This window comes from Cynocephalus volans, chromosome X, assembly GCF_027409185.1.
Source record: "Cynocephalus volans isolate mCynVol1 chromosome X, mCynVol1.pri, whole genome shotgun sequence".
Lineage (NCBI taxonomy): Eukaryota > Metazoa > Chordata > Mammalia > Dermoptera > Cynocephalidae > Cynocephalus > Cynocephalus volans.
In genome coordinates this window covers 16,857,505-16,881,267 of record NC_084478.1, presented here as the reverse complement: position 1 = coordinate 16,881,267, position 23,763 = coordinate 16,857,505, and the positions used below count along the sequence as shown (strand labels likewise).

Here is a 23,763-nt window from a genome sequence, read left to right as displayed (position 1 = left end):
TTCACTGTTCTGAAATCCTCAGAACCTGCATCCCACTGCATCGCTTCAGCCAGTGAGAAGTAAAGCAGTCATGTGTGTCACACAAGAGCAACATGGCATCCTAGTTGGCAGTCTCTGTGTAGCCTTAGCCTTAGGAGTTGCCACCACCCAGACGAATATTGAGAGCCATTTTCTGTCTGTGGAAGCAACTGCCTGCTTCACTCTGTCCACCGGTGGGCTCAGGGATGTCCTAAAACTGCCACAAGGCCACCTGGACTTCCTCTTTCCCTCTGGTTCCTATGAGACTGTTTTTGGAGAGTGCTCATTCATTGTGAGAGACTGTGACTCAAACCTCCTCAGTCATTCTAAGTCTGAGCTTTTCCAAAATGTTTGATTAATATAAATCAACAGAAAGGGGCAGGAATAAACATATGAAGAAATGCAACCATGAAATGTCATGTCAAACATGTTAGAAATGAATTACAACCCGAGTTTAGGTTAGTCTTAAAGGCAGAGTGCCAGGTCGTATCCAGTTTCTTAACTCCCATGCTTGAAAGCACAAAGTATACGAATTCGAATGTAGCAGAGTCCAGCCCCTGTTACCTAGGGAAGGTTCCACTGAGTTGATTATAGAAGGTCATGCTCACTGAAGCAGGTGGGAATTTACTACGTGTATATGAAAGAGAGAGAGAGAGAGAGAGAGAGAGAGAGAGAGAAAGGGAGAGAGAGAGAGAGAATGTTTTAAACCAAAAGTACACATGAAACCACCCCTTCTAAACAGAAGAATCCACCTGCAACAACAGCTGCCTTTTAATTCCTGTGCTTTACATGAGGCTTGCGTGGGTGTCTAGAGCCAAAAAGGAAACGAGGGAGGGGGGAGACAAAAAGAAGAAAGGTGGGAAAGAAAGAAAATCTAAAACACTGTGAAACTGCCCTGTTGTAATTTCATTCTCACCAGCATGGATGGCCCGTGTGTCAACAAGGCTCTTTCTGCACAATCTCACTGTGGGTTTGGGACTTTTTCTCTTTTTCACCCTTCTACTTTGCTGTGTTGGTTGGTGAATTGGTTGGTTTCATGTTCTTGGTTACATTAACTTGTGAGATGGACTACTTTTCTGTCTTGGTGTTCTCCATAGCACATCTCCTTTTGAGTCCCCCACAATCATGTTCTTTATTCGTTTTCCTCCCACATGGATATTTGTACTTTGGATGATACAAATAGTTCCCAATGTTGCTTAGGATCAAGGGCTCAACCTTCCAGCACATGCAATTGGCCACATGTCCCATAACTAACCGCTCCTGGGGCATGGCACCCCAAAGCTGCAAGGAGGGATGAGCTCCCATGGTCTGTGTAATACATCTTCCCATAACCGGTGTCCCTGCTCACTGAGCATGTGCAGAACAGGCGGAGGGAAAACTCCAACCTCAGCCCCACCCCCGTTTTAAAACTGGGCCATAAATAACGAGCAGGATGTGCAATCTGGTTCTCTGTTCACCTGCTTTAGGATGAGAAAGAGGAAGTAAATAAAAAGCATGTTTTATGGGAAGGGGAAAGGCCTCATAAAAAGGAGGAGTGTGTGTCCTTGCTACCCCCATTACAGCTTCCTTGGAGATGGGCACAAGATGCCTACATTCTCAAGTCACTACATCCCCTCACGTACTCTATATTTCCTGACTACATTCAAGAGACCATCTGGACCCCAAAGAGTGTTCAGACAGAGCTGGAAGTAGACGTGAGGATGGGGCCGAGAGAACGTGACTCAGCAACGGGGCTACAATCAGACTCTTCCTCTCTCTCCTCTACAAACTGCAGACACCTGCGTTGCCTCTTTCTCAGCCATAACATTTGCCCTGCCCAGCGCCTCCCTTGGCTTGGATCCTAAAAATGTCCAAGCCTTGCTGAAGTGCAGTAACAATCTGAGGAGGAAGGACACACCCTCGCCAGGGCCAGGGTTGAAAGGGAACCAGGCTTTGAAAGTGTGTGGGATTTATGGCGAAACTGGGAGTTCCTTCCAGGGCAAGCCAACCAGATGTGGGGCAGCAATGAAGCCCCACAGTCAGAGCTTTGTGAGGGACCTGGAAGTCACGCTCTCCTGGCAGGCTGAGGTGGTAGCTTTTGATCTGAGCCATCTACGAAGAGTTTCGGTTCTGTAAAACTCCACCAAGAGCCCTGAGAAAGTTAAAAGAATGACTGATCAAGATTACCCAGAATTAAAGCAAAAACCATCCGATGATGTGCTCTTGATTGTCTTCCTACAACAAAACCATTGTACTTAACCTCATGTTGAAATATGCTGTGGTTTCTGCGTTGCATTGTTTTGAGTTTCCCTTCTTCTTGATCCGTTTCAGGAGATATGTAAATTGTCTTCAAGTGATTTAAGGTTTATAAATCACCAACATAGCTTAAACTTTACGTGTTTGTGCATTTTAATAGAAGAAAATTTATAATGGCCAAATGCTGATTTTATATGACATTATCTTGGTTTTCACCGAAGAAGAAAAAGATCTATTAAACACAACAAAGCTTACAGAAATCGTGAAATAGTTGACTCTAGCAACTTAATGACCTCTCTATTCATTCCAGAGATGAATTTGGGAATTTGTGACCCTTATTAATTGATTAAATGTTGATTAAATTGATTAAATGATTAAATAATTCATATACCATGTATTCACAGCTATACTTAAAGTAAAACCTTTGGCATTTCCACATGGCACAGACACCTCTGTAGATCATTTCTTTCATAAAATAAAGCAAATTCGTCAGGTTTCAAACTTAAAACTCACATAAATTTATATCCAGTTGAAAATATGTGTGTCTTAAGAATGTCTTGGTCCTTTCTGTTGTTTCTGAATAGAAAAGCTGAAGTTCAAAACTGAAGCTTTCTCATTGTTAAGATTGGTAAACGTCTGTTTCTTCTCTTCCACTCCCCCCCCCAAAATGAATCCATAGATTGTCATCTATATAATTGTCATCCCTGATAACCCTAAATAAAGACATGCTCTTGGCATTCTTCTTTAGGGTTTACCATCAAAACCATCTAATATTGGTGCATCAAGGTTGCAGATATTTACAAATATACAGACAGCATTAGTCAACAAAGTAGTTTGAAAGATCACTGGATAAGGCAATTTTACTTTGGATACAGTACTTTGCAGTGCAGGTAAGAATATTTAAGAAGGGGCCGAGCCCGTGGCGCACTCGGGAGAGCCCAGCTGCGCTGGGAGTGCAGCGACGCTCCCGCTGCGGGTTCGGATCCTATATAGGAATGGCCGGTACACTCACTAATTGAGTGCCGGTCACGAAAAAGACAAAAAAAAAAAAAAAAAAAAAAAAAAAGAATATTTAAGAAGGTAATGATAGTATTGATCTGATCACCACATCTTGGGCACAGGTGCTGACAGTCAGCTCTGTGCCCAATGAATATGTATAACCAATAAAAATAAAATTTTTTAAAAAAGAGAATATTTAAGCAGGTAAATTATCATCAAAGGTAAAGAGCATCACTTTGTATAAAGGTAGACCATTTTAATTTGTTTCCATTTGTAGGTAGACCACGTGCATTGATGGTAAAGATATTTCTCACATTTTCCCTTTGGAACTCAGCAGCAGACCCAAGGCAAAAGAGCAAGAGGTACCCAGCAGCAACCACCTGTCTGGTGCCAGGACTCGGTCTGCACGGAAGGGGACGCTAGATGACGCTGAAATAATTGGTTGAGGAGTTAACTGAGTTTTCATTTCCCTGAACTAACTCTGGTATATTTTGGTGTGATACAGACAGAGCTTGAGCATTTTTGGCCCTATTTCTGAACATACCAGTACTTCTTAAGGGTAGAAGTGTGGTTCTTCTCAATTTAATGATTGTGCGTATATTTAATAGTCGCCGTTATGGGGAAATCAAAGCCCTTTGTCCTCTACTTGCCACCCTTCTCCCAACAGTATTTTATACAGGAGCTGAGGGGAGAGACTCAAGTGCTAATGGAGACACCAAGAGACAAGAAAGAAGACTCGAAGCATTATATAAATCCCATCTTTTCAAGTCCTTTGTCATGCACTGGTGACTCTCCTCTCTAATATGGGCAATCCCACTCTTGGAGAACTTCAAAACACTCTTTTGGTGAAAGATTTATGAGAAAATCTAGACAGCCATGTGTCTCATTGGTAAGCTAGGCAGTAACATTTTGTGAAGAAGGGCTAGACCGTTTCCTTGAACACCTGACTATAAGCCACATGATTGTCTGTGGCCAGGGCATTTTTCAAACACTGCCAGAAGTATGGGTGAGCCTGCGGGTTTGTTGGCCACTCAAGGACAGAACTCCCACAGAGCCTCTTCCGGAGCTGGAGGAACTTGGACTTCTGAAGGGGCTTCTCAAGAAATATCAAGATAATCACATCTGCTTTTTCATCTATGAGCCTCTGGTGGGACAAGTAAAATGCCACCTTAAAATTCTCAGTCTTTGCATACTTGTTTGTCATCACAAACACTGTCTTTTTGCTAAGCTGTATGCTTTGGGAAAGATTTTCCAGAACTGGCTGCCCTGGTAACCAGTCCCTTTCCTCAAGACATAAATTAAAATGTTTCTCTCTTGGGTCTTCCAATTTGTCCACCAGCTCATCCAAAACCCACTCTGTCACAGCTGGGTCTTTAGTGTCATACACTATGAAAGCATCATAGCAAGAGTCTGTTGATATCAAATGCTGATACCCCTTTATCTTGGCCTTACAGAAATGGTAACTATACCATACATCCCAGAAATAGAGGTGACTTGCTGTCATAACCACCATCAGAAAGAGAGTCACAGACATGGAAAGTGAGAACAGAATGAAGTTAGTCAGATCTAACTCACAGGTATACAGATCCAGAGAGACCACACTCTGGCCCTTGTGTGCTCCTGGCCCCACACAAGTCACCTCTGTGGCCAGGTAAGGAATAGTCACCTCCGTATGGTTAACCCACCAGACAAACCACACAGCATCACAGGTGCACAGAAACCGATTGTGATGCAAAAGCAACATCTCCAGCTTGTTGAGGACATTTTCTGGGAAGCTAGTCTTTTGGATAATCTGGATTTTATTTGAACTGAGGTCCAGATATCGCAACTGGAAAGCATCTTGTAGAAAATATTTTGTCAGATGCCTGATTTGATTACCCTTAAGAATAAGTTTCTTGAGGCTTCTGGAACAGTTGGATAATCTCTCAGGGACAGTTGTTAGTTGGTTGTGGCTGAGGTCCAAAGTTTCCAGATTCTTCAGAAACTGGAGTTTTCCCCAGTTGAAAGATTTGAGCCCATTTTTGGCCAAGGAGAGATTCTTTAGATTTGGAGGCATACCATCAAAAACCCCAGGAGGCAAGAAACTCAGGGAATTTTTAGAGATGTCTAATTCCTCTAATTTTAGCAGATTCTTGAAAAATTGTAAGTATCTGTTATCACCATCTCGCCATAAGATGTCCAAGTGATTTCCTCTGAATTCCAGAGTTCTAAGAGATTCACTCTCCATGGTCCTGCTGGTGGAGGTAGAGATGTCATTGTCATTCATCATCAGTTTCTTCAGAACCTTTAAGTTCTTGGTAAAGTTTAGCATGTGAGTGATTCCTTCTGACTGAAAGTAATGGCTATTACTACTTATATCCAGAACTTCCAGTTGGTGAAGTTCCTCAAATGCTGTTGAATAGAGTAAATCAAGACGGTTGTTAGAGAAGTCCAAATATTTCAGCTCTCCTAAAGGCTGGAATTCACTGCCGTTAAGAGTTTGGCCAATGGTATTTCCTGACAAGTTTAGGCATTTGAGGAATGAAAGATGCTGAAAATCAGAGGGCTTGACAAAAAATATATTATTTCTGCTCAGGTCCAAGGTCTGTCCATACTTGTGGCAAATTTCATTAAAAGTCAAGAGAGAAGGAGTCTCTTTGTTTTTGGACCTGCAACTCCTTGCATACTCATCATATCTGAAATAATGCAATCCTTCAAGGACCTGGGGCCCATGACTTTCTACAGAAGTTCTGGCATTAGAACAGAAGCCAACTTCACTTGAATCTCCTGAAGGTGATATTTTATTCACTGAAAGATCTATGACCTTCAATCTTTTAAATTGTTTAAATATGCTGAGGTTAGCAATTTTTATAAAGTTAGTGCCAAGATCAAGAACTTCAAGTTTGGTAAGGCCATGTAATGGGGAGAGGTTAAGGCTGTTCAGTTCTTTAAAGACATAGCCTTTGATCCGCAAAACTTTCAGGTTTTTCAGTGAAGAAAATGCGTCTGATAGATTCATATATGAACGATAGACCTGAACTTCATAATTGAAAGACAAATCCAGTTGGATGAGGTTGGGAAGAAAATGCAAAAATTTGGCATCCCCAATTTCTTTGGCCAAGAAGTTTTGGGAAAGATCTAGTTCTTGAAGTTTGTTAGTGTTTTTAAACCATCTTTGGGGCACATGTTGAAGAGAGTTACTATGTAGACGTAAAACTTTTAATTCTGTCAAGGCATCAAAAGCATTTAAGTGGATCTGTAGGGGAGAATTATTTTCACAGGGTGTACAAGGAAATGGGACATTATAACATCGAGGGCAATTTCCACTTAAGTCTAGAATTTGCAATTGGTTGAGGTTATTAAAATCATCTTCTTGGATTTTTGCAATGATGTTGTTGTAAAGATAGAGTTTTGTTAAAGTAGATGGCAAAACAGTAGGGACAGCTGTGACATTGTTATCTTTCAGGGAGAGCACTTTTAAATATTTCAGGTTTCGGAAGGCATCTTTTTCTATTGAAAATGAAACATTACAAGGATTGCGATAATAACAGTTTTGGCCCAGGTAGAGTATTTCTATGTTGCCCAGTTCTGTTAGATTCTCTTTCATGATGGAAAAGATGTTGTTGGCTTCAAGGCTCAGAAGCTGTAAGCTGGGTGGGAGACCCTGAGGTATCTCTAGAAGCTGGTTTCCATCCAGATAAAGGGATTTTAAATAAGTGAGTCTACTAAAGCTTTTGGGTTTAATCTGAAGCCTCCTGGAGCACACATTGTTTTTGGGCCCCAGTCGAATAGGTATACAGTTGCATCTGAAATCGATCTCTACCAGATGGTCCAACCTGTCGAAGGAGGCTGGAGAGATGTGTGGTATGTGGTTAATGGTGAGGGTGAGGTTAGTGGTATTGGCAGGAATACCTCCAGGAATTTCTGTCAAATGCTTGTCTGTGCAGTCCACAATCACATAGGTCTTTGGAAGATCCATACTGACATCACAGGGCAGAGTTTTAGGAAACCATCTAGCCTCAAGGAGTTTGGAAATTAGGATCATGTTAAAAAGGATAAGAAATTGTCTCTTCAGTGTCCACATTGGAAACACCTGAATATATAAGAAAGAACAAATCAGTATTCTAAAATATACCAAGAATGAGAATTAAAAATTCCTATTTGCTGTCTCTGTTTTGCTACATTTTTAAAACAAACAATTCAGGTCTTATTCTCAACCATCTATAAAGCACCCCTCACCCATGGCTGTATTTGCCAATTACTGAGGTTTGAAATAATTTAGTTACGTGTTTAGTTTTTAGCATCTTAGCTGTTTAGCAAAATAGCTTTTAAGATGGTAGAAACAGCATTTCCTATTCGTTGTTACACAGGATGCTGCAATGGAAGAGCCATTGATTAGCTGCCAAAGCCTGAAACATAGGGGGTGAAGGAATGTTAAAATATAGATACACCTGGGAAGAATAACGCATTAAGACTTTAGTGCAATTAATGCTTACTTGCTAAGCTTTCCCTGGTATGCATTACAAGAGTCTTTCATAATATTCAAGCCTCATAATACTCTAAGTAGGGAAATAAAGAAAATCTATTGTCACAATTTTACAAATTAAGACATAGCTCAATGATATTAACTGATTTGCCCAAGGTCACCCACCTAGGAAATGGCATTTGATTATCAAACATACACTCCTGCCATTCTGGCACTGCCATTCCATTTGCTGGCTCTGTTTATGGATTATTTTTGGAAATCATCTTGGAAATCATCTCCAATGTGATTTTGGGATGAGTGTTTTCCCTAATCATTGGGTTTACGTTACATAAATTTGGAGAGGAGAGAATAGTAGAATCAAGGCACTGCCTGCGTAACCCTATAATCAGAGCCACCATATAATTGATCAAGTAGGATACTTACAAGAGTGAGAGTGGGGGAGGGGGGAGCTGCTAATAATTATGCCAAGACTGCAGGCATAAACCAAGAGTCTCTCAGGCAAACTGGGACATATGGGAACCTACCCATAACGGTAATTCTTGGACATACAGGTTTAGCATGAGAGACAGTGAGACCCTGGGGAGAAAGGGCTTAAAAGAAAATATGGAAAGCACTGGAAAGCTTTGATAATCACCATATTACCTTCAACTGGACCTGCCTTAAAGAGTGATTTAACCATGGACTTGTTCTCAAGTTTCAGGATTGCTATCGATATTTTACTCTAGAACACTGGTTTTAGTTTAACTAGTACTAATACATGGAATGATTCAGCATGTGTCTTTGCAGTAGGATTCTAGCTCAACAAATGCTTTTGTTCTCCCAATTACCGAATCAACCAATCATGTTGATATCTACTAAAACAAATGCCTACTTCCTTTGATTCCTCCGATAGGAGGTAACTAAGCAAAACTTCCCTTAGCTTTCTTTTTCTCCAACATGAGATGGCTCGGAAGGATCTCAAAGGGCTTTTTCACCCATCTTTACATGCCTAAAGTTTGTTGGAGCTAGAAGTACAAAATCGTCTTTTTTTATTTTGACCCCGTCTTCACCCTGTCTCCTCCTCCCAGTCCTTAAAACCATTCACTGAGTCCAGTTGACCTCCTTCATTGTCCTTCTCAACATCCTCCTCGCTTTGCTATTTCAGCTGACACGGTTTCAGCTAAGATTAGCCCACCCTTAGTCCACTCCAAAGCTTTGTCCTTGTTCCCAGGCTCTTCCAACCTACAGTATCCATCAAGTTTCCCAAATATTAGTCATTATCTTGCTCTCAATTCTTTGAAATGTTTTTTTCTTCTTTTTTTATTTTTTACAGTGTGAGCTCAAAGTTTTTATTACGGTATCCAAAGTCTTGCAAAATTTGTCCCCTGTCTACTTGTCTAAGCTTACCTGATGCAACTCCTCTACCAGCTTCTCTAATCATTAAACCCAACTTTCCTGACCTGCAAATCCCTCCACTTGGAGGATTCTTCCCTACCGTCTTCACCCACCAGATTTCCAGTTATCCTTTAAGGTTGTATTTCTTAAACTGGAGCACTCAGATACCTGAGAAGATATGGCAATAAGCCAGTGGGGGATAAGAAGCCCTTAGATAAATATGGTACATCTTCCTAGAGCATCAATCTTACTCAAAGATTTAGGGGAAAATGTTCAGTACTCGGGGAGGAGAGGTTGAGTCAAGGTGGGAGAAGCCTTTAGAAGAGGGAAAGGTGAGAAGTAGGGTGAACTATTTGTATGATCCCTGATAATAGGATCCCAGACCCCAGGCCCTATCCCCATTATGCTTCTGTCAGAAGACTTGATGGGTTCATGGATCCCACTACCAGAAGGCCATAGGTAGTGCTGCTAAGAGTGATATTGTGGGCCAGGGAGATGACTCTTATTCCAGAGGGAGTCAACATTAATAAAGGACAATCATAGAACAGGTGCCCTCTTCCAATCCCATTCCCATGAACCTACATGAGATCCTGAGAAGTGGAAAGATCCCTGAATTAACTGAATTAAAAACATGAAGTGATTGTGACAGCAGTTATCAAGCTGAGTTTCCCAGGATGTGCCTAGCTTAAGTGTTTTTGTGATCAGGGAAAACAGAGGCTCTAAAATGAAGTTTAAGCTTAGAAGAATAAAGTCACACCTTAACCAGTGGTGAGCTGGTAAACGTTTAACAACGGGCTTTCCCCCTCTGACAAAATTCCCTCATTTGTTAAGTCCTGATTTGTCGCATTTGTAGCATTTGTCAATTTCCATAATGTAGATATTCCCAGCACGGCCAATTTTGATCTACCAGTGTGATGTCACTGAAAGCAGAGTTGGGGAGAGATGCAAGCCTTTATGAATTGGGTCCAGCGCACTACTGGCCTTAACACATCTGAGACAATAACTATGAAATGTTTAGCCTCTACACGCTAAATTAAAATGCAAAATTATGGCTGACCAGTTACCTTACTTGGTGAGAGTATGGCGTTGATAACACCAAGGTCAAGGGTTTGGATCCCTGTATCTGCCTGCCACCCAAACAATTTTTTAGATGAAAAATAAATAGGATTAACCAGGAAGCCTTTCCCCCCTTATTTCTAAACTTTTTCTTGCACCCATACATTTGTCTCCTTGTCTACTACTATCTCCCTACTCCAATTAGCCATTAGGTCTCACCTGAACTACTGCAATAGAGTCCACACTCTGGTGTCCCTGCTTCTCCTTCTCCCTACAATTCATTCATCAAACAGCATCAGAGCACTCTTTATAAACACTAAGCAGATAAACTACAGCGACTTCCTATTACACTTATAATGAAATCCGCAGTGTTCACCGTTGTTTATATTATGCATGTTCTGACTCGAGCCTACCTCTCTGAACTTGAACCATCTTTTCTCTCTCTAACCATACACAAGCCATCTGGCCTATTTTCTGTTCTGTGTTCAAATGAAGCTTGTAACCACCTCATTCTTGGCACTTGCTGTTTCCTCTTCCTGAGATTATCTTTCTCCTCCTCTTCCCACAGCCAGGTTGTTACCACCCCTTAGGTGTGTGCTCAAGGGACAACCCATCCTCAAAAAGGCCTTCCTTGATCAACTTATCTAAATACTCTCCCAGGTAATAATAGTGATAATGATAGTAATAGTAGTTGACTTCGGTAGCACTTACCATATGCTGGTCGTCATTTTAAGTGCTTTACATGTATTAACTCACAATAACCACATAAGAGGGGTACTACAAGTCTTCAGTTTCTTATCTAAAATATTTGGGGCTATATGTGTTTTGCAGTTCAGATTTTTCAGATTTTAGAGGGTGATATAATGTATGTACCCTATATTATGTAATACCTATTGAGGCCTGGGACAGCATCCCATAATCAAACACACAGAAATTTCTGTAGTAACATATAGGATTGTTCACTCTAAGTGGGATTAAAACAAAAGGAATAAATAGCTCATTCAATTCAGGTCAAAATGTGCCTCCAAATGCATTGAGATCATATCGTGTTTGCCATCAACTGAGTCAGGGCAAAGCTTTGAGTTTGGGATTTTGGAACTGTAGGCCTCTATTATTATCTCCATTTTACAGATGAGTCAACTGAGTCACAGAGTGGTATATGCTCTCTGTATTAGACTGTCCAGCTTTATTTCCTTCGTAGCTCTTAGCACAGCACAGTGATTCATGTGCTTATTCATTTAATGTCTATTCTGCACAAGAATGTAAGCTCAGAGAAAGCAGGGCCTTGTGTGTCCTCAAGGAAAATAGTGCCTGGCACTTAATTAGTCCTCCATTATGTTTGCTAAATACATGAATGAAATATTGAATGCATACATAAATGAATAGTGAAATAAAGCAAAATACTTAAAAGAAATTTCTCCTTGGATTAGGTTTCCTTCAGGCTACACCCCCAGACTCAACAGGGGTCAGGTTTTGTCTCTTCTATCTGCCTAGGGATTCCCTGAAGGAAAAGGTTTAGGAAGCTCAGCTTTTATAATGCCCAGTTCAAACCTAGCTTCTCCAGGAAGCCTTCTGGGATCAACCCAGACAGAAGTAGTTGCTCCCTCCTCTTATCTACTGCACTGATTGCACATGAGGTTGTTAAAAGAACTCTGGATTGAAGGTTAGAAGAACTGGTCCTAGTCCTGATTTGGTAGTTCACTACCCATGTACCCCTCTGAGTCAGGCTTTGTGCCCAGAATAAGACCCTCTGCAAGAGAACGACAGACACAGAAACAGCTATATGTGACACACCAAGGACTCGACAACAGTTCTGGACAAAGACAATAAATCTGGACCTGACAATGCCCCAATAATTCCTTATCCAGGAATTGTATCAAGTATCTGGTGAGAAAGAATTTATAATAAATATAAGAATTCCATGGAATCATATTCATTTTTTTATTTGACAGATACGTATTGGATATCCACTAGGAGCAGGAGACACATAGTCTCTGCCATTAAGGAGCTGAGAATCTTGTGGATGGGAGAAAAAACACACAGTTCTAAAATACGATGTAGGAAAACCATTAGTTCTTTCTGGGCAAGATAATGACACTTGTCATTATTCTCATAGAGTCCAGAGATTGCTATCTATTTTCTAATATCTTTTTCTCCTTTCTCTCTTCTCATAGTGATAGAACCTTTACTTATAATTGGACATATTCCACTCTGAAAAAAGATTACATTTCACAGACTTCCTTGCAGCTAAGCATGTCCATGTGACTAAGTTATAGACAATGGGATGTGAGAAAAAGTGAGGCATGCAATCTCTGGGACATGTCCTTAAATGGTGGGGCTGTTCCCCTTCCTCCTGTCTATTTCCATTGAGTTTCTTGCAATGTGGATGTTGTAGCCAGCCATCTTGAATGATGCAAATGAGGAAAATGTGCTAGGGAGAAAATGTGCAAGGCAGATGACTCAGAGTATCCATGTCCTTCCTGAAATAATGGCTCTGAACTGTTGACTTCCAGGAGTTTATGAGAAATCAGAAAATAGTTTTGCTAAGCCAGTGTTAATTGGATTTTCTATTGCCCAAATGCAAACCTAATTTTAAAAAGTATAGAATTTGAAAATAAGTTGCTGCCCATGAGAGAACCTAAAATATGTGATGTTGATGTCATTAGGTTATGGGCAAGACAGACTCAGATATCAGAGGCTGGAAAGCTGGTAGCCCGAGTTATGACATTGTAAGGTATTTGATAAAACTGTCACCTATGCTATCTTGGAAGGCATTAACACATGACAACTATGACTTTACTTTTATGGGAAATGGCTTGGAAATATTCATAATAATGATGTGTTGGTGGCTTCTTCCTGTTTTTAGAAGTCTTCTGAGAGAAATGAGATAGAGCTTCAGTTAGCCAGTCTGCAAGCAGGGATGGAAAGAAATGCAGTTTTGCTAAGAGAGGTTTTCTCTGCCTGCAACCCTGAACTCTAAGTTGAATAAGATGTCCTTAATTTAGGGTTGAAATAGCCAACTACTTTACCCCAAGTAAAGTAGACGTAATGGATAGAGTCAAAGTAGCAGCCTTAGAAAAAATAAGTATGTGCCCGTATGCATTTTTCAAGCACTTTCCATTAAGCATTTTCTAGCAGACAAAAATTGGATTAAGAGTGTTGCCTTCCCCTTGACTCATACAGCCTCAGGGTAGTTGATTAAATTGAGAGAGAGGAGCATTGACAGAACACAGAGTCTTTTGACTTAAAATTGTCTAGAGCTGCTCTAATGTGATAGCCACTAGTCACATATGGCTATTAAAATTTAAATTAATTAAAATTAGATACAATTTTAAACTTTAGTCTCTCAGTCACACTAACTACATTTCAAGTGTTCACTAGCCCATTAGGCTAGTAGCTACTGTATTCGAGGGTACAGTTATAGAACATTTTCATCACTGCAGAAAGTTTCATTGGACAATGTTGGTTTAGACCAGGGGCTGGCAAACTTTTTATGTAAAGGGCTAGATGGTAACTATTTTAGTCAAAATTGAGAATATTATGTAGGTACTTAAATAACCACTTAGTATGTACCTAGTTAGAGTTATAAAACCCATTCTTAACTCACAGGTTGCACAAAAATAGGTGGTAGGACAGATTTAGCCCACAAGTCATGGTTTGCAGACCCCCGGTCTAGATGAAATCTTAAGTCGTGTTAAACTTGTGCATGAAATTAACTCTAAGCAAATTCAGTCTACATCTTCCAAGTATTAGAAAAAAATGTACTACATGTAAAACCTGTAAATTTGTTCACATGCCACTAATTTCAAAATTATTTAATTCTTATCCCAATTCTAAGAGATGGGTTCATTTACAGTGAGGAAAGTAAAATGCCAAGGTGATATAACTTGCCCAAGGTTAGACCCAAGCAATTTGGAGACAGAGTCTCTCACCCCCTCTACTATACTACCTCTTGAGAAGTCAACTCTTCTTTTAGGTCTAGAAACCTTGTCTGGCTTTACATATACTCCATCATAATGATGCCTGCCATATGGTGAGTCCATGATAAGTATTGGCTGAGTAAATCAAGGCTTTGAACTTAAAATCCCATAGCAGCCCTACATTAAACTATCATAAATAGTAAGGGTTTTTCCCAAATATCAGATTTTGACAAGGGAACAAGGAGAGACCAGGGAAGCTTCAAAGGGCCTCTAAAAGAAGAGTTAAAATGGGAAAAGTGCCACAGAAGAAAAGGGGATGGTGTCATTAGAAGGGCACAGAAAGTGGAGCTGCAGAAGGATTCTTTTATAATAAGTTTTCTCAGAAGCTCTGTTCCCTTGAACCTGAAGTCCCAGTGAAAGCACAGAGCTCCTTTGTCTTTCCTGGGAAGAGACACAGCCAGGATGGGCTACCTGTGCCCTGTGCTTATTAGTTGAGCCCAAGCCTAACTGGCCCTTGGAATGCTATATGCCAAACAAGACATCTCCTGGCTTTCCAGGTTGTCTGCACTGGAAGCCTGGAACTCAGAGATACCAGCAAGTTTGTATTCCAAGATCCATGCCAGAGGAAGATTATCTGCAATGAGCAAGATGGGCTCTAATCAAGCAGGCGAGGGGAAAAAAATGGACTCTATGAACAAAGCTTTTCTAAATTTGTTATTTAAAGAGAAAGTACACTTTGAGGCTTCCAAACTTAAAAGATATTTTTGAGAAGATTTTGAAAATGTGACATATTCCTTTATTCCAATGGAAATGTCCTTTAGTTTCAAACTATTGTGAACTACCTGCTTCACACTTAAGCTGGGACCTTAGCTTCAACTAAAGTCATTTTAAAATTTAAGGGTTCAGAGTTGAGCCAAGTCTATTTTTTTCATTTGATATGAACAGTTCACAGTATTTGGTTTTGCTTGACTTTTTGCTAAAATGTCTTCTTGCCTAAAGACGTGCATCTTTTAGTAATTTGATTTGTAAAATAGCATCATGACATAGGCCAGGCTTTGGTAACGAATCATAGCTAATCACACATGCAAATACTCTGGGTAAATTTGGATGCTCAATTAGCAAACTAATTATGGCAGAAGTGGGAATGTGTGATTTTGTATGCACCGGTGTTTCTATTCTCTCAGTAAATCAACTCTTTCATTAAAATGAAAAATACACAATTCACATTAAGCAGCCGTCAGACGATCATTTGTGTATTTTTTAAAAATAATGGCTGCTTTTTATTACTTACTTATCGTGTGCCAGGTGCTAAGGCAGACACACCGTTTATACTACATCACTGATTCCTCTCAAGAAAGTTAAAAGGGCTTATAAATATTCCCATTTTACTGATGAGAAAGCAGAGATCAGAGAGGCAATTTCAACCCAAGATTCAAACTCTGTTTTGGCCAATCATCTTCAAGTTGGTTAATTTCCTTCTCAATTAATGGATTCTTGGCACTCTAATATTTCTATTTCGTGCTATTTAGGGGCTTGAGGAAAAGGAGGATTGGTTGTCTGTTTTCATAAGAAAACTTTCCAAATATTAACAAAAGATATTTATGTTTTGAGTGGGACCAACTTGAGGGGGAAAAAAAGAAAAAGACTTTTTAGATGATATATTTCTTATGAATTGCATCCAATGTTCAGCAGTACTACATAAGGGCAGTTTATGTATATATAAGTTTAAAGCATATTGAGCTTTACCTTCATAATAAAGAATTATAGGCTCACGTGGTCATTCAACAAACATCATTGGGAATGTTCTCTGTGAAAGGTACTGTGCTAGACATAATAGGGGAATGATGATGACTCAGACGCCATTGCTGCCCAATTAGAAACCAAATACTTCTGCTGCTGCATTGTCAGTAGCCGTGTATATCTCTTGAGCACAGAACTCTCTTTGCTATCACAGAATTCCATGGTGGGAAAAATAAGAGATTGTGGGACAAAGGCTAAGTCAGGCCTAAAAGTAATGCTGCTGGGCACTGTTCAAACAAAAGCTTGAATAAACAATTCTCCAAAGTGGCAAAACCTAGCCACTTGGATATATCGTGTTGATGGCAGGACTCGAGCCCATATTCAGAACTGAATTCTCCTGATTTTAGATCCATATTAGATTCCCACCAGAATGTTTACGGTTGTAGAGACTACGAATAGGAAAGACTACGAATAGGAAAAACACATTTACCAAGATGTTCCTAACGTCATGCTTTGCAAATGACATTTTTATTTTCAAAACTGTGCAAGCTTGGAAGAGATGTCTGGTTGCAATCTGAAGTGAGAACATGTATGCAACTGGGAACTCTTAGATGGCAAAAATGCGAAGTGAGAGTAAGTGGTTTGCATCTGGCAACAAGTTAGAGGAAGACCAGGATTAGTCTGACTTCTCATGTTTATTTATTCTGGCGGTTAGCATCTTGTGAACTGAAAGTCAGATCAGGATTCAGCCTTTCTGTCTGATTGCTCAGGGTTACTGACTGATTTCCCCTAATCCTCGACTTTCTCATCTACAGACTGTGGGGTTGAGCTAATTGACTTCAATGGTCTTTTGCTACTTTGCTTAGTCTATGACTCTGATGGTTGGCCCAGAGCCCCCAGAAATTTATCTGCCAGGGTCTGTCCTCAGCTTGCATAGCCTTCCAGAACCTCAGGCTGTTGCTGTTTCAAAATGGTCTAAGCAAAGCTTTAAACCACCATGAACTTTCTAAGGATTTCACGGAGGGGGGAAAAAAACAGGTAGTGCATCTTTTTTTATAGTAATAAACATTGTAGATATTCACATAAAACTGTCTTATTATCTTTATTCAGCTCTCTGAAATAGTAAGAATGGGAAGAACTAGATGACAATCCATCAATTTGGGGGAATGTTTAAAAATGGGAAACCACCAATAGTGGAATACCAAATGTTCCTTAAAAGGAATGTGGTAGAGCTATGAGTATTGACATGAAAAGCTGTGCAAGATCTGCTATTAACTAATAAAATAAATAAAATAAAGTGGATTTTTCAAGGAGCATCAAAATAACATATAACATACGATCCCTTTATGATGAATATATATACGTATATTTGTATTTGTGCAGAAAAGTATGGAAGAATACACAAGAAACCTTTAACAGTGATTTCTTCTGGGCAATGGGGGTTTTCATTGGGAAGAGGTAAATTTCTACTTTGATGCCAAACCCTTCTCTGGTCTTTGAATTTTTTACAAAGAACATGTATTGTTTTTTATTAAAATGTCTTTAAAAAAATAAAATTGCAGAAGAAATAATAAAGCCTCGTCATAACAATGTGGAAGGAAATTGTGAAAAATGAAAAATTCAACAAGTATTTATTGACACCTGATTCATGGCAGGTACTTTTCTCGGTGCTTGGGACACATCGGTGGACAAAACAGAACAGATTCCTGCTCCTCTGGAGCTTATGTTCTCCAAATAATAAACAGAAAAATATATAACTGCTATAAATTATATCAGATATTAAGTGATATGTGCTATGGGAAAAGAAAATGTAGGGCAGGGTGAAGGAGATCAGGAATGTGGGGTTGTGACTATAGATAGGGTGGCTTGGACTGGCATCATTGAGAACTTGATATCTGAGCAAAGACCTCAGGGAAAGGAGGAAGCTAGCCACACAGATATCCAGGGGGAAAGCATTCCAAACAGACGGAAGAGCCTAGTGCAAAGGCCCCAAGGTGGAAACATGCTGGTATATTCACAAAAATGGCGACAAGGCCAGTATGGCTGAAACAATAGGAGCAGACGAATAATAGGAGATGAAGTCAGAGAGGGAGGATGGCCCAAGTATGTGGGGCTTTGTCTTCCTATTCCAAGAATAGTGTTGTCCATTGAGTGGAATGCAGATCCACTGCAAGTTTTCAAGTGGACAGTGAGTTGGTCTGAATTACATGATAGAAAGATTACACCAGTTACTCTGTCGAGAATGGACAATGAGGCGCAAGGGTGGAAGCATGGAGACCAGTAGAGAGGCTATGACAGTCGTTCAAGCAGAAGAGTCAGACAGCAGTGCTGGAGGTGGTAAGAACTGGCTGGATACCAGACATATTTTGAAGGTGTAGTCAAATCAAATATGACTTCGAAGTTCTTGAAAGAATGTAAGGAAAGGGATTGGAGACAGCAAACATTTCTAGGTTTCCTACCAAGAGGAACAAAGACATTGGCAGTAATTCACAGTCAATACAGTGTCTACCTAGTGCACACTGGTGCACTCTCTCTCTCTCTTCATCTCTCTCTCTCTCTCCATCTCTCTCCATCTCTTTCCCCACCACTTGTTTTGGAGTCCTGAGCCACCAGCCTTGTAAGAAGTCTGGATACGCTGCAGCCGTCACATTACAGAGACCAGATGGAGACAGAGACACTGGAGGAACCCCAGCTGCTCCAGCTCCCAGCTGTTGAGTCTCCTAGCCCAGGCACTGAACCTGCAAAGACAGAGTCTTCAGGTGATTCCAGCCACAGTCACTGCCTGACTGACACCACGTGAGAGACACAGTGGTTGGTAGAAGTGCCTAAACCTAGCCAACTGGTAGAAAGCAGTATATGATTATTGTCGTTTGAAGCCTTTGCATTTGGGGTTGATCTGTTACAGAGATAGGTAACTGGAACAGGGGTCTGGCGGGACATATGGGTACAGAGGTTCTAGATCGGTATACAAGGGAGTACCTTGTGGATGTTCTCTTCCAATTGCTTCAGTTTTATCAGTGAAGTAAGAGGCAAGGTTATGAGCTAAGAATGAGGAGACAGCAGAAAATGCCGGGGTTCAAAGAGAGAGGAGAATGTGTAGGGAGTCCTCCAAGAAAGGCGGAAAGATGACTGGATGAGGATGTAGAGTGTGATTGCTTGATAATAATAAGTACCCCCCCCAAAGTAACCTTCACCTTTCTGTGCCAAATTGGCATTTCCCTTCCAGTCTTTACCATATATTCCTTGCATAGCTATTATCTGGTTAGATTTAATTATTTGCAGCAAAATTCTTCACAAAAGGAAATTCATCTTGAGATGAAAATAGTTGAGGCTTGGGAAATACTTTTATTTTTATACTGAGTTAAGAGAGGATTTGTTCCTCTCCTGACTCTACTTTTTTAGCCAACCAACCAACCAGTCAGAAAGCCAAAGCACTGGGCATCCCTCTGGGCTACTATATGCCATCCTTCAGAAGACAGCAGCTCTGGGCACTCAGGTGCTCCCCCAGTCAACTTTCAAGATCACAGAGCAGAAAAGGGCCAAGGTGCCCAAATTTAAATGGAAATGCTGGAATCTGCATTTCTGGGGGGGAGGGGAGTCACTTGACTCATGCTGTGGAAGCAAGGGGTTTTATGTCACAGTGGGGAGCCCACAGCTGGATGGGCTGGTCAGAACCAGAGGTCGATGGCTGCCTGTCTGGAGAATAATGAGAAAGAGACATGGAAGAAGTAAAGAGTGGGGCAGCAATTGTTGGTATCCCTTGAATTTGAATTACTGACCTTCTGCCACGTTGATATGACACTGAATTGTTTGGTAACTAGACTTGTGTTGTGTATGTCTCCCTAGAGGGTAACCAAGCACTGTGAATAAGGGAAGTTGCTTAAGCACTAATTTGATTTATAGATGGAGCCTCCAGTAGGAATTTCCCTAATAGATTTATGACCAAATACCTCTTTTTTTGTGAATTTTGAAATATTTCTAATTATGGGCTAATTTCTGTAAACTGTAAATACCGTGAATCTCAATGTCTCATCATACAACAAAAAAATTTTAAGTACAAGGATGTAACCCACTAATTTTTTTTAAAAAGAGAGACTTTTTATCATTTAATTTCTACCATTTTAACCCAGCAGACCTTAGTTTTCAAGCTAAAGGAATAAAATGATATAAAGTAGTCTTGCATGAATTAGGAACTCAACATAAATTAGGAACTCAATAGCTGTTATGCATCACAACAGTCACCACAGACCATAAGGTATTAAATCTTATTTGACCCTTATTATACCCTCTCCCCTTGTTTTCTGTAAACCATGATTGGCACACGTTTTCCGTAAAGGGCCAGTTAGTAAATATTTTAGGCTTTGCAGGCCATACAGTCTCTGTCATAACTACTCAGCTCTTTGAATAGTTTGCCATCACAATGAAAAAGCAATTATAGATAATATGCAAACAAATACACCAACAATAAAACTATTCGTGGACACCGAAATTTGATTTTAATATAACTTTTACATATCACAAAATAGTCATTTTACTTTAATATTTTCCAACCATTTAAAAACGTAAAAAATATTCTTAGCTTATGGGAGGTACAAAAACAGGTGGCAGACTGATATGACCCATGGGCTATAATTTGCCAACCCCTTTGGTGAGCTTCTGAGATAGAAATTGTTTATTCTTGGGGTGAAAAAGGATTGGCTGGTTAATGTGTAATGATGGTTTTAATTCCAGCACAACCTTCCAAATTTTTAAATAATCAGATTTGATTATTTAAATAATTATCTATTTACTAAATAATTAGTAAATAGAGTCCTTATTTATTCTTTTATTTAGTTATGAAAAGTATTGCTAGAGTTAAGAACAGAATAATGTTCTTACTTTTTGAATTGCTTAACTACTGTTCACATTTTGGTAGATTCCCTTCTAATCCTAATCTCCCTATCCCTGGGTCTATTTCACGCAGTGAGAAGCATTTCAGTAATAGCTAGGGTTTTGGCAGTGGAAAGATTTGGTTTGAAATCCTTACTCTGCCACGTAAGAGCTTGCTGACTTTCATAAATCACTTTAGCTCATGAGCCTCTGATTTCCTAACTGTAAATTGGTTATAATACAGGGATGTTTTGTGAAATTAAAATGTTACATATTTATTTATGGAAACCATCATCACAGGTTATCCAACATTTAGGAAGCACCTACCACTTCTCTAGCATGCACACTAAAAACATGAATATATGACACATTGATTTCTAGCTTGTTTTTTTTTTCATTCAGCATTATACTATGAGTATTTTTTATGTTGTTCAGTATTCTTTTAAAAAAATGATTTGATGATTACAAAATATTCTATTTGATGGATGTACCACAATTAATTTACCTCTCCACAACATGCCACATGAAATATTTTCTTTGTCCTGTGGCATAGACTATCTTGCTAAATAGTTCACCACATCCCTGATCATTTCTTTAAGAAGTTTCTAGAAGTGAAATTTCCAGATCAAAGGATCTGACACATGACTATTCATAAGGTTGAATATTTTGCCTGTGCTTTTTGGCCTTTTGTATTTCTTCTCTTGAAAATTGTTTTCATGTCTTCTCTTATAAAAGATATACCACTCTTCCCTTTCTTTGTCAGTGCAAGATATCACAATCAGACCACACATTTACTGAGTGTCTGCTGGGTAATAGTGTATGCTGGGCTTGCTCTAGGAAGAACAGAGCAGAGCAACTTCTGGACTCAGCCTGCCTGAGCCAAGTCCACTCATGCTCCTTGAGCTCCTTATCTACACCTCACAGGGCTGTTTTCAGGCTGAAATAGAATCATGTATATCGAGCCGTAAGCATGATGCTTGACTCATAGTGAGTGGTCAATAAATGTGAGCTCTCTTTATTATTAGCATTTCTATCATGCCATCCCTCAAGGGGAAAAGACAGATGCGGGCATGTGTTTGTATTAAAATAGACATCTGGGTTTCTAGAAAACGAAACTATAAGCAGTTGTTTCCGTTGCAACATAGCAGCCCTGTGATTCACGCTTCAGTAGACCTTAGACCCAAAATGAATCTGGGAACGAACATTCAAATCTAGAAGTCAGAGTGGGTTCCTGGTGAATACCCTCCATCTTGTCTAATTTGGGTGACAAAGTAATTTCAGAAAAAAAGCCTCTGATGTCTTTTTCTGATTAATTTTTGGCATCGCAATAACCTATACATGCATCATCTCATTTGCAAAGGACTTGAACAAATAGTTTGTTATTTGAGCCTCACAATGGCCCTGGAAGGCAACTGAGGAGGTATTGTAATGCTCATTTTATAGTCAGAGAAACTGAATATCAGAGGGCTTGGGCGATAGGCACAAGGTCCCCCAGCTAGTGCCTGGGAAACTCTGCGCTGACAAAGACTCTCCTAAACTTTAGTCAGGCTCCTCTAAGCCCCTAGGCTTCAGCCTTTGGGCTTCGTGTCCATCTTTGCATTGCCTAGTTTGAGCAGGAGTCCTGCTAAGTTATTTTATCAATAATCCCCCCTTTCTCGACATCTGGTCACCCCTGATATCTGATCAGGTTCCTCATCCTCCACCTACCCCCAGTGACATCTGATCACCCTGGCCTGCCTTCAGCAAGAATCCTGTCTGGTCGGTTTAGCCAGAATCTCCCTCACCTCTAGTGTTTCCTCTTAGTAATTTTCCATCCACTGCCCTGATCCTGCTCCTTGGCTACAAACCCCCACTTGTCATTGCTGATTCAGAGTTGATCCCAGTCCTATACTGAGGTCTCTTTCCCCCTATTTCAATAGTCCTTATAGTACTGCCTCAACTATTGTCCAGCTCTGGTTTTCTTTGAAAGCACTCGAGCCTGGGGTTTTCCTAACCTAGTCCTATGATCCCCCGTCTACACACACACACCTGTTTCCATAGTGTCTCAGACAACATCATACGGTGGAAAAAGCACAAAGTAACTTCAGCGATTCAGTGATTCGTACGGCTCTAAAGCCAAAAATGTAGGAGGAAGAAGTGAGATTCATAGAAGCCATGTCCCCAATTCAGACATCTGTTCCTTCTCATTACAGCACCTCCTTAACTCTTGTAGGAAGTTGTACAGAGCAAGCATTGATTAATCTGAAATTATAAAATATCACCTTGATTAATCTCAGTTATGAAATATCATGGAGCAGTTTCCCACGGCAAATAACCTAAGTATAGATTCTTAAACACCATTCTTGCCAGGTGGTTTCAATTCTTCCCACAAAGATTACAGATAACACTTCTTAGGGATCTCTTAGCTCTTCTTACCATTTTTTAGTCTTCTTCCAAAATGGAATATAGAGGTCTGGTTGAAGAGAGCAGAGCATGAGAGGTACCAAGATCAGCCTGAGATGGGCCCAATCACATTCACTAAGATAAAGAGAAAATATCAAACTTTGTTTCAAAGACAGCAAAATACTGTAGCTTAAAAACATGCTGAAAACATTGCTTTACAATGTGTTGTTGAAAACATCTATTAGTAGTATTCACTTCCTCAAAGTTAGATAGACTAGAAACGTACTCCAGAAAACCATTTCTAATGTTAGCAAAAGTCTAACTTTACATTCAAAGAATTGACGTTTTTGACGTTTTAGATTACCAAATTTTTTTCTTTGTATTCTAAAAAAAATTTTTTTTGCATGTGATTTGGGTTCCCCCTCCTCTCCTTCCCGCTCCCTTACACCTACTTAAATTATCCAAATTTGTTCCAATGTTTAAAATACCTTTGTTAATTGCATGCAGTGATTCTATATCTGCGATGGAGAGATGGGCGGCAGGAAGCAGAGAGTTGCAGAGACTCCACGCTGCCAACCCTGTACTTCCCAAGTGCAAAGACAAGGCTGGGGGCAGGGGGAGGAGCATGACTATTTAAGCCACCCCAGACATGGGGTTTGCAGAAACACCAAGTTCCTCTTATTTCCACCACCAAAACTGGGACAA

At 40.0% G+C, this 23,763-nt stretch overlaps 1 protein-coding gene across 1 annotated transcript; it reads right to left on the bottom strand.

Annotated features, from left to right (window-relative positions):
• Positions 1 to 4,174: 4,174 nt before the first annotated feature.
• On the bottom strand, positions 4,175 to 7,345 carry TLR7 (toll like receptor 7). Its single transcript, XM_063083939.1, has one exon. It carries the CDS (start codon positions 7,313 to 7,315, stop codon positions 4,175 to 4,177), a length of 3,141 nt encoding a protein of 1,046 aa, XP_062940009.1. The 5' UTR covers positions 7,316 to 7,345.
• Between the last annotated feature and the right edge of the window lie 16,418 nt (positions 7,346 to 23,763).

Excerpts from the sequence above, each read along its gene's own strand:
- TLR7 (XM_063083939.1), bottom strand. The coding sequence starts at position 7,315 with ATGTGGACACTGAAGAGACAATTTCTTATCCTTTTTAACATGATCCTA.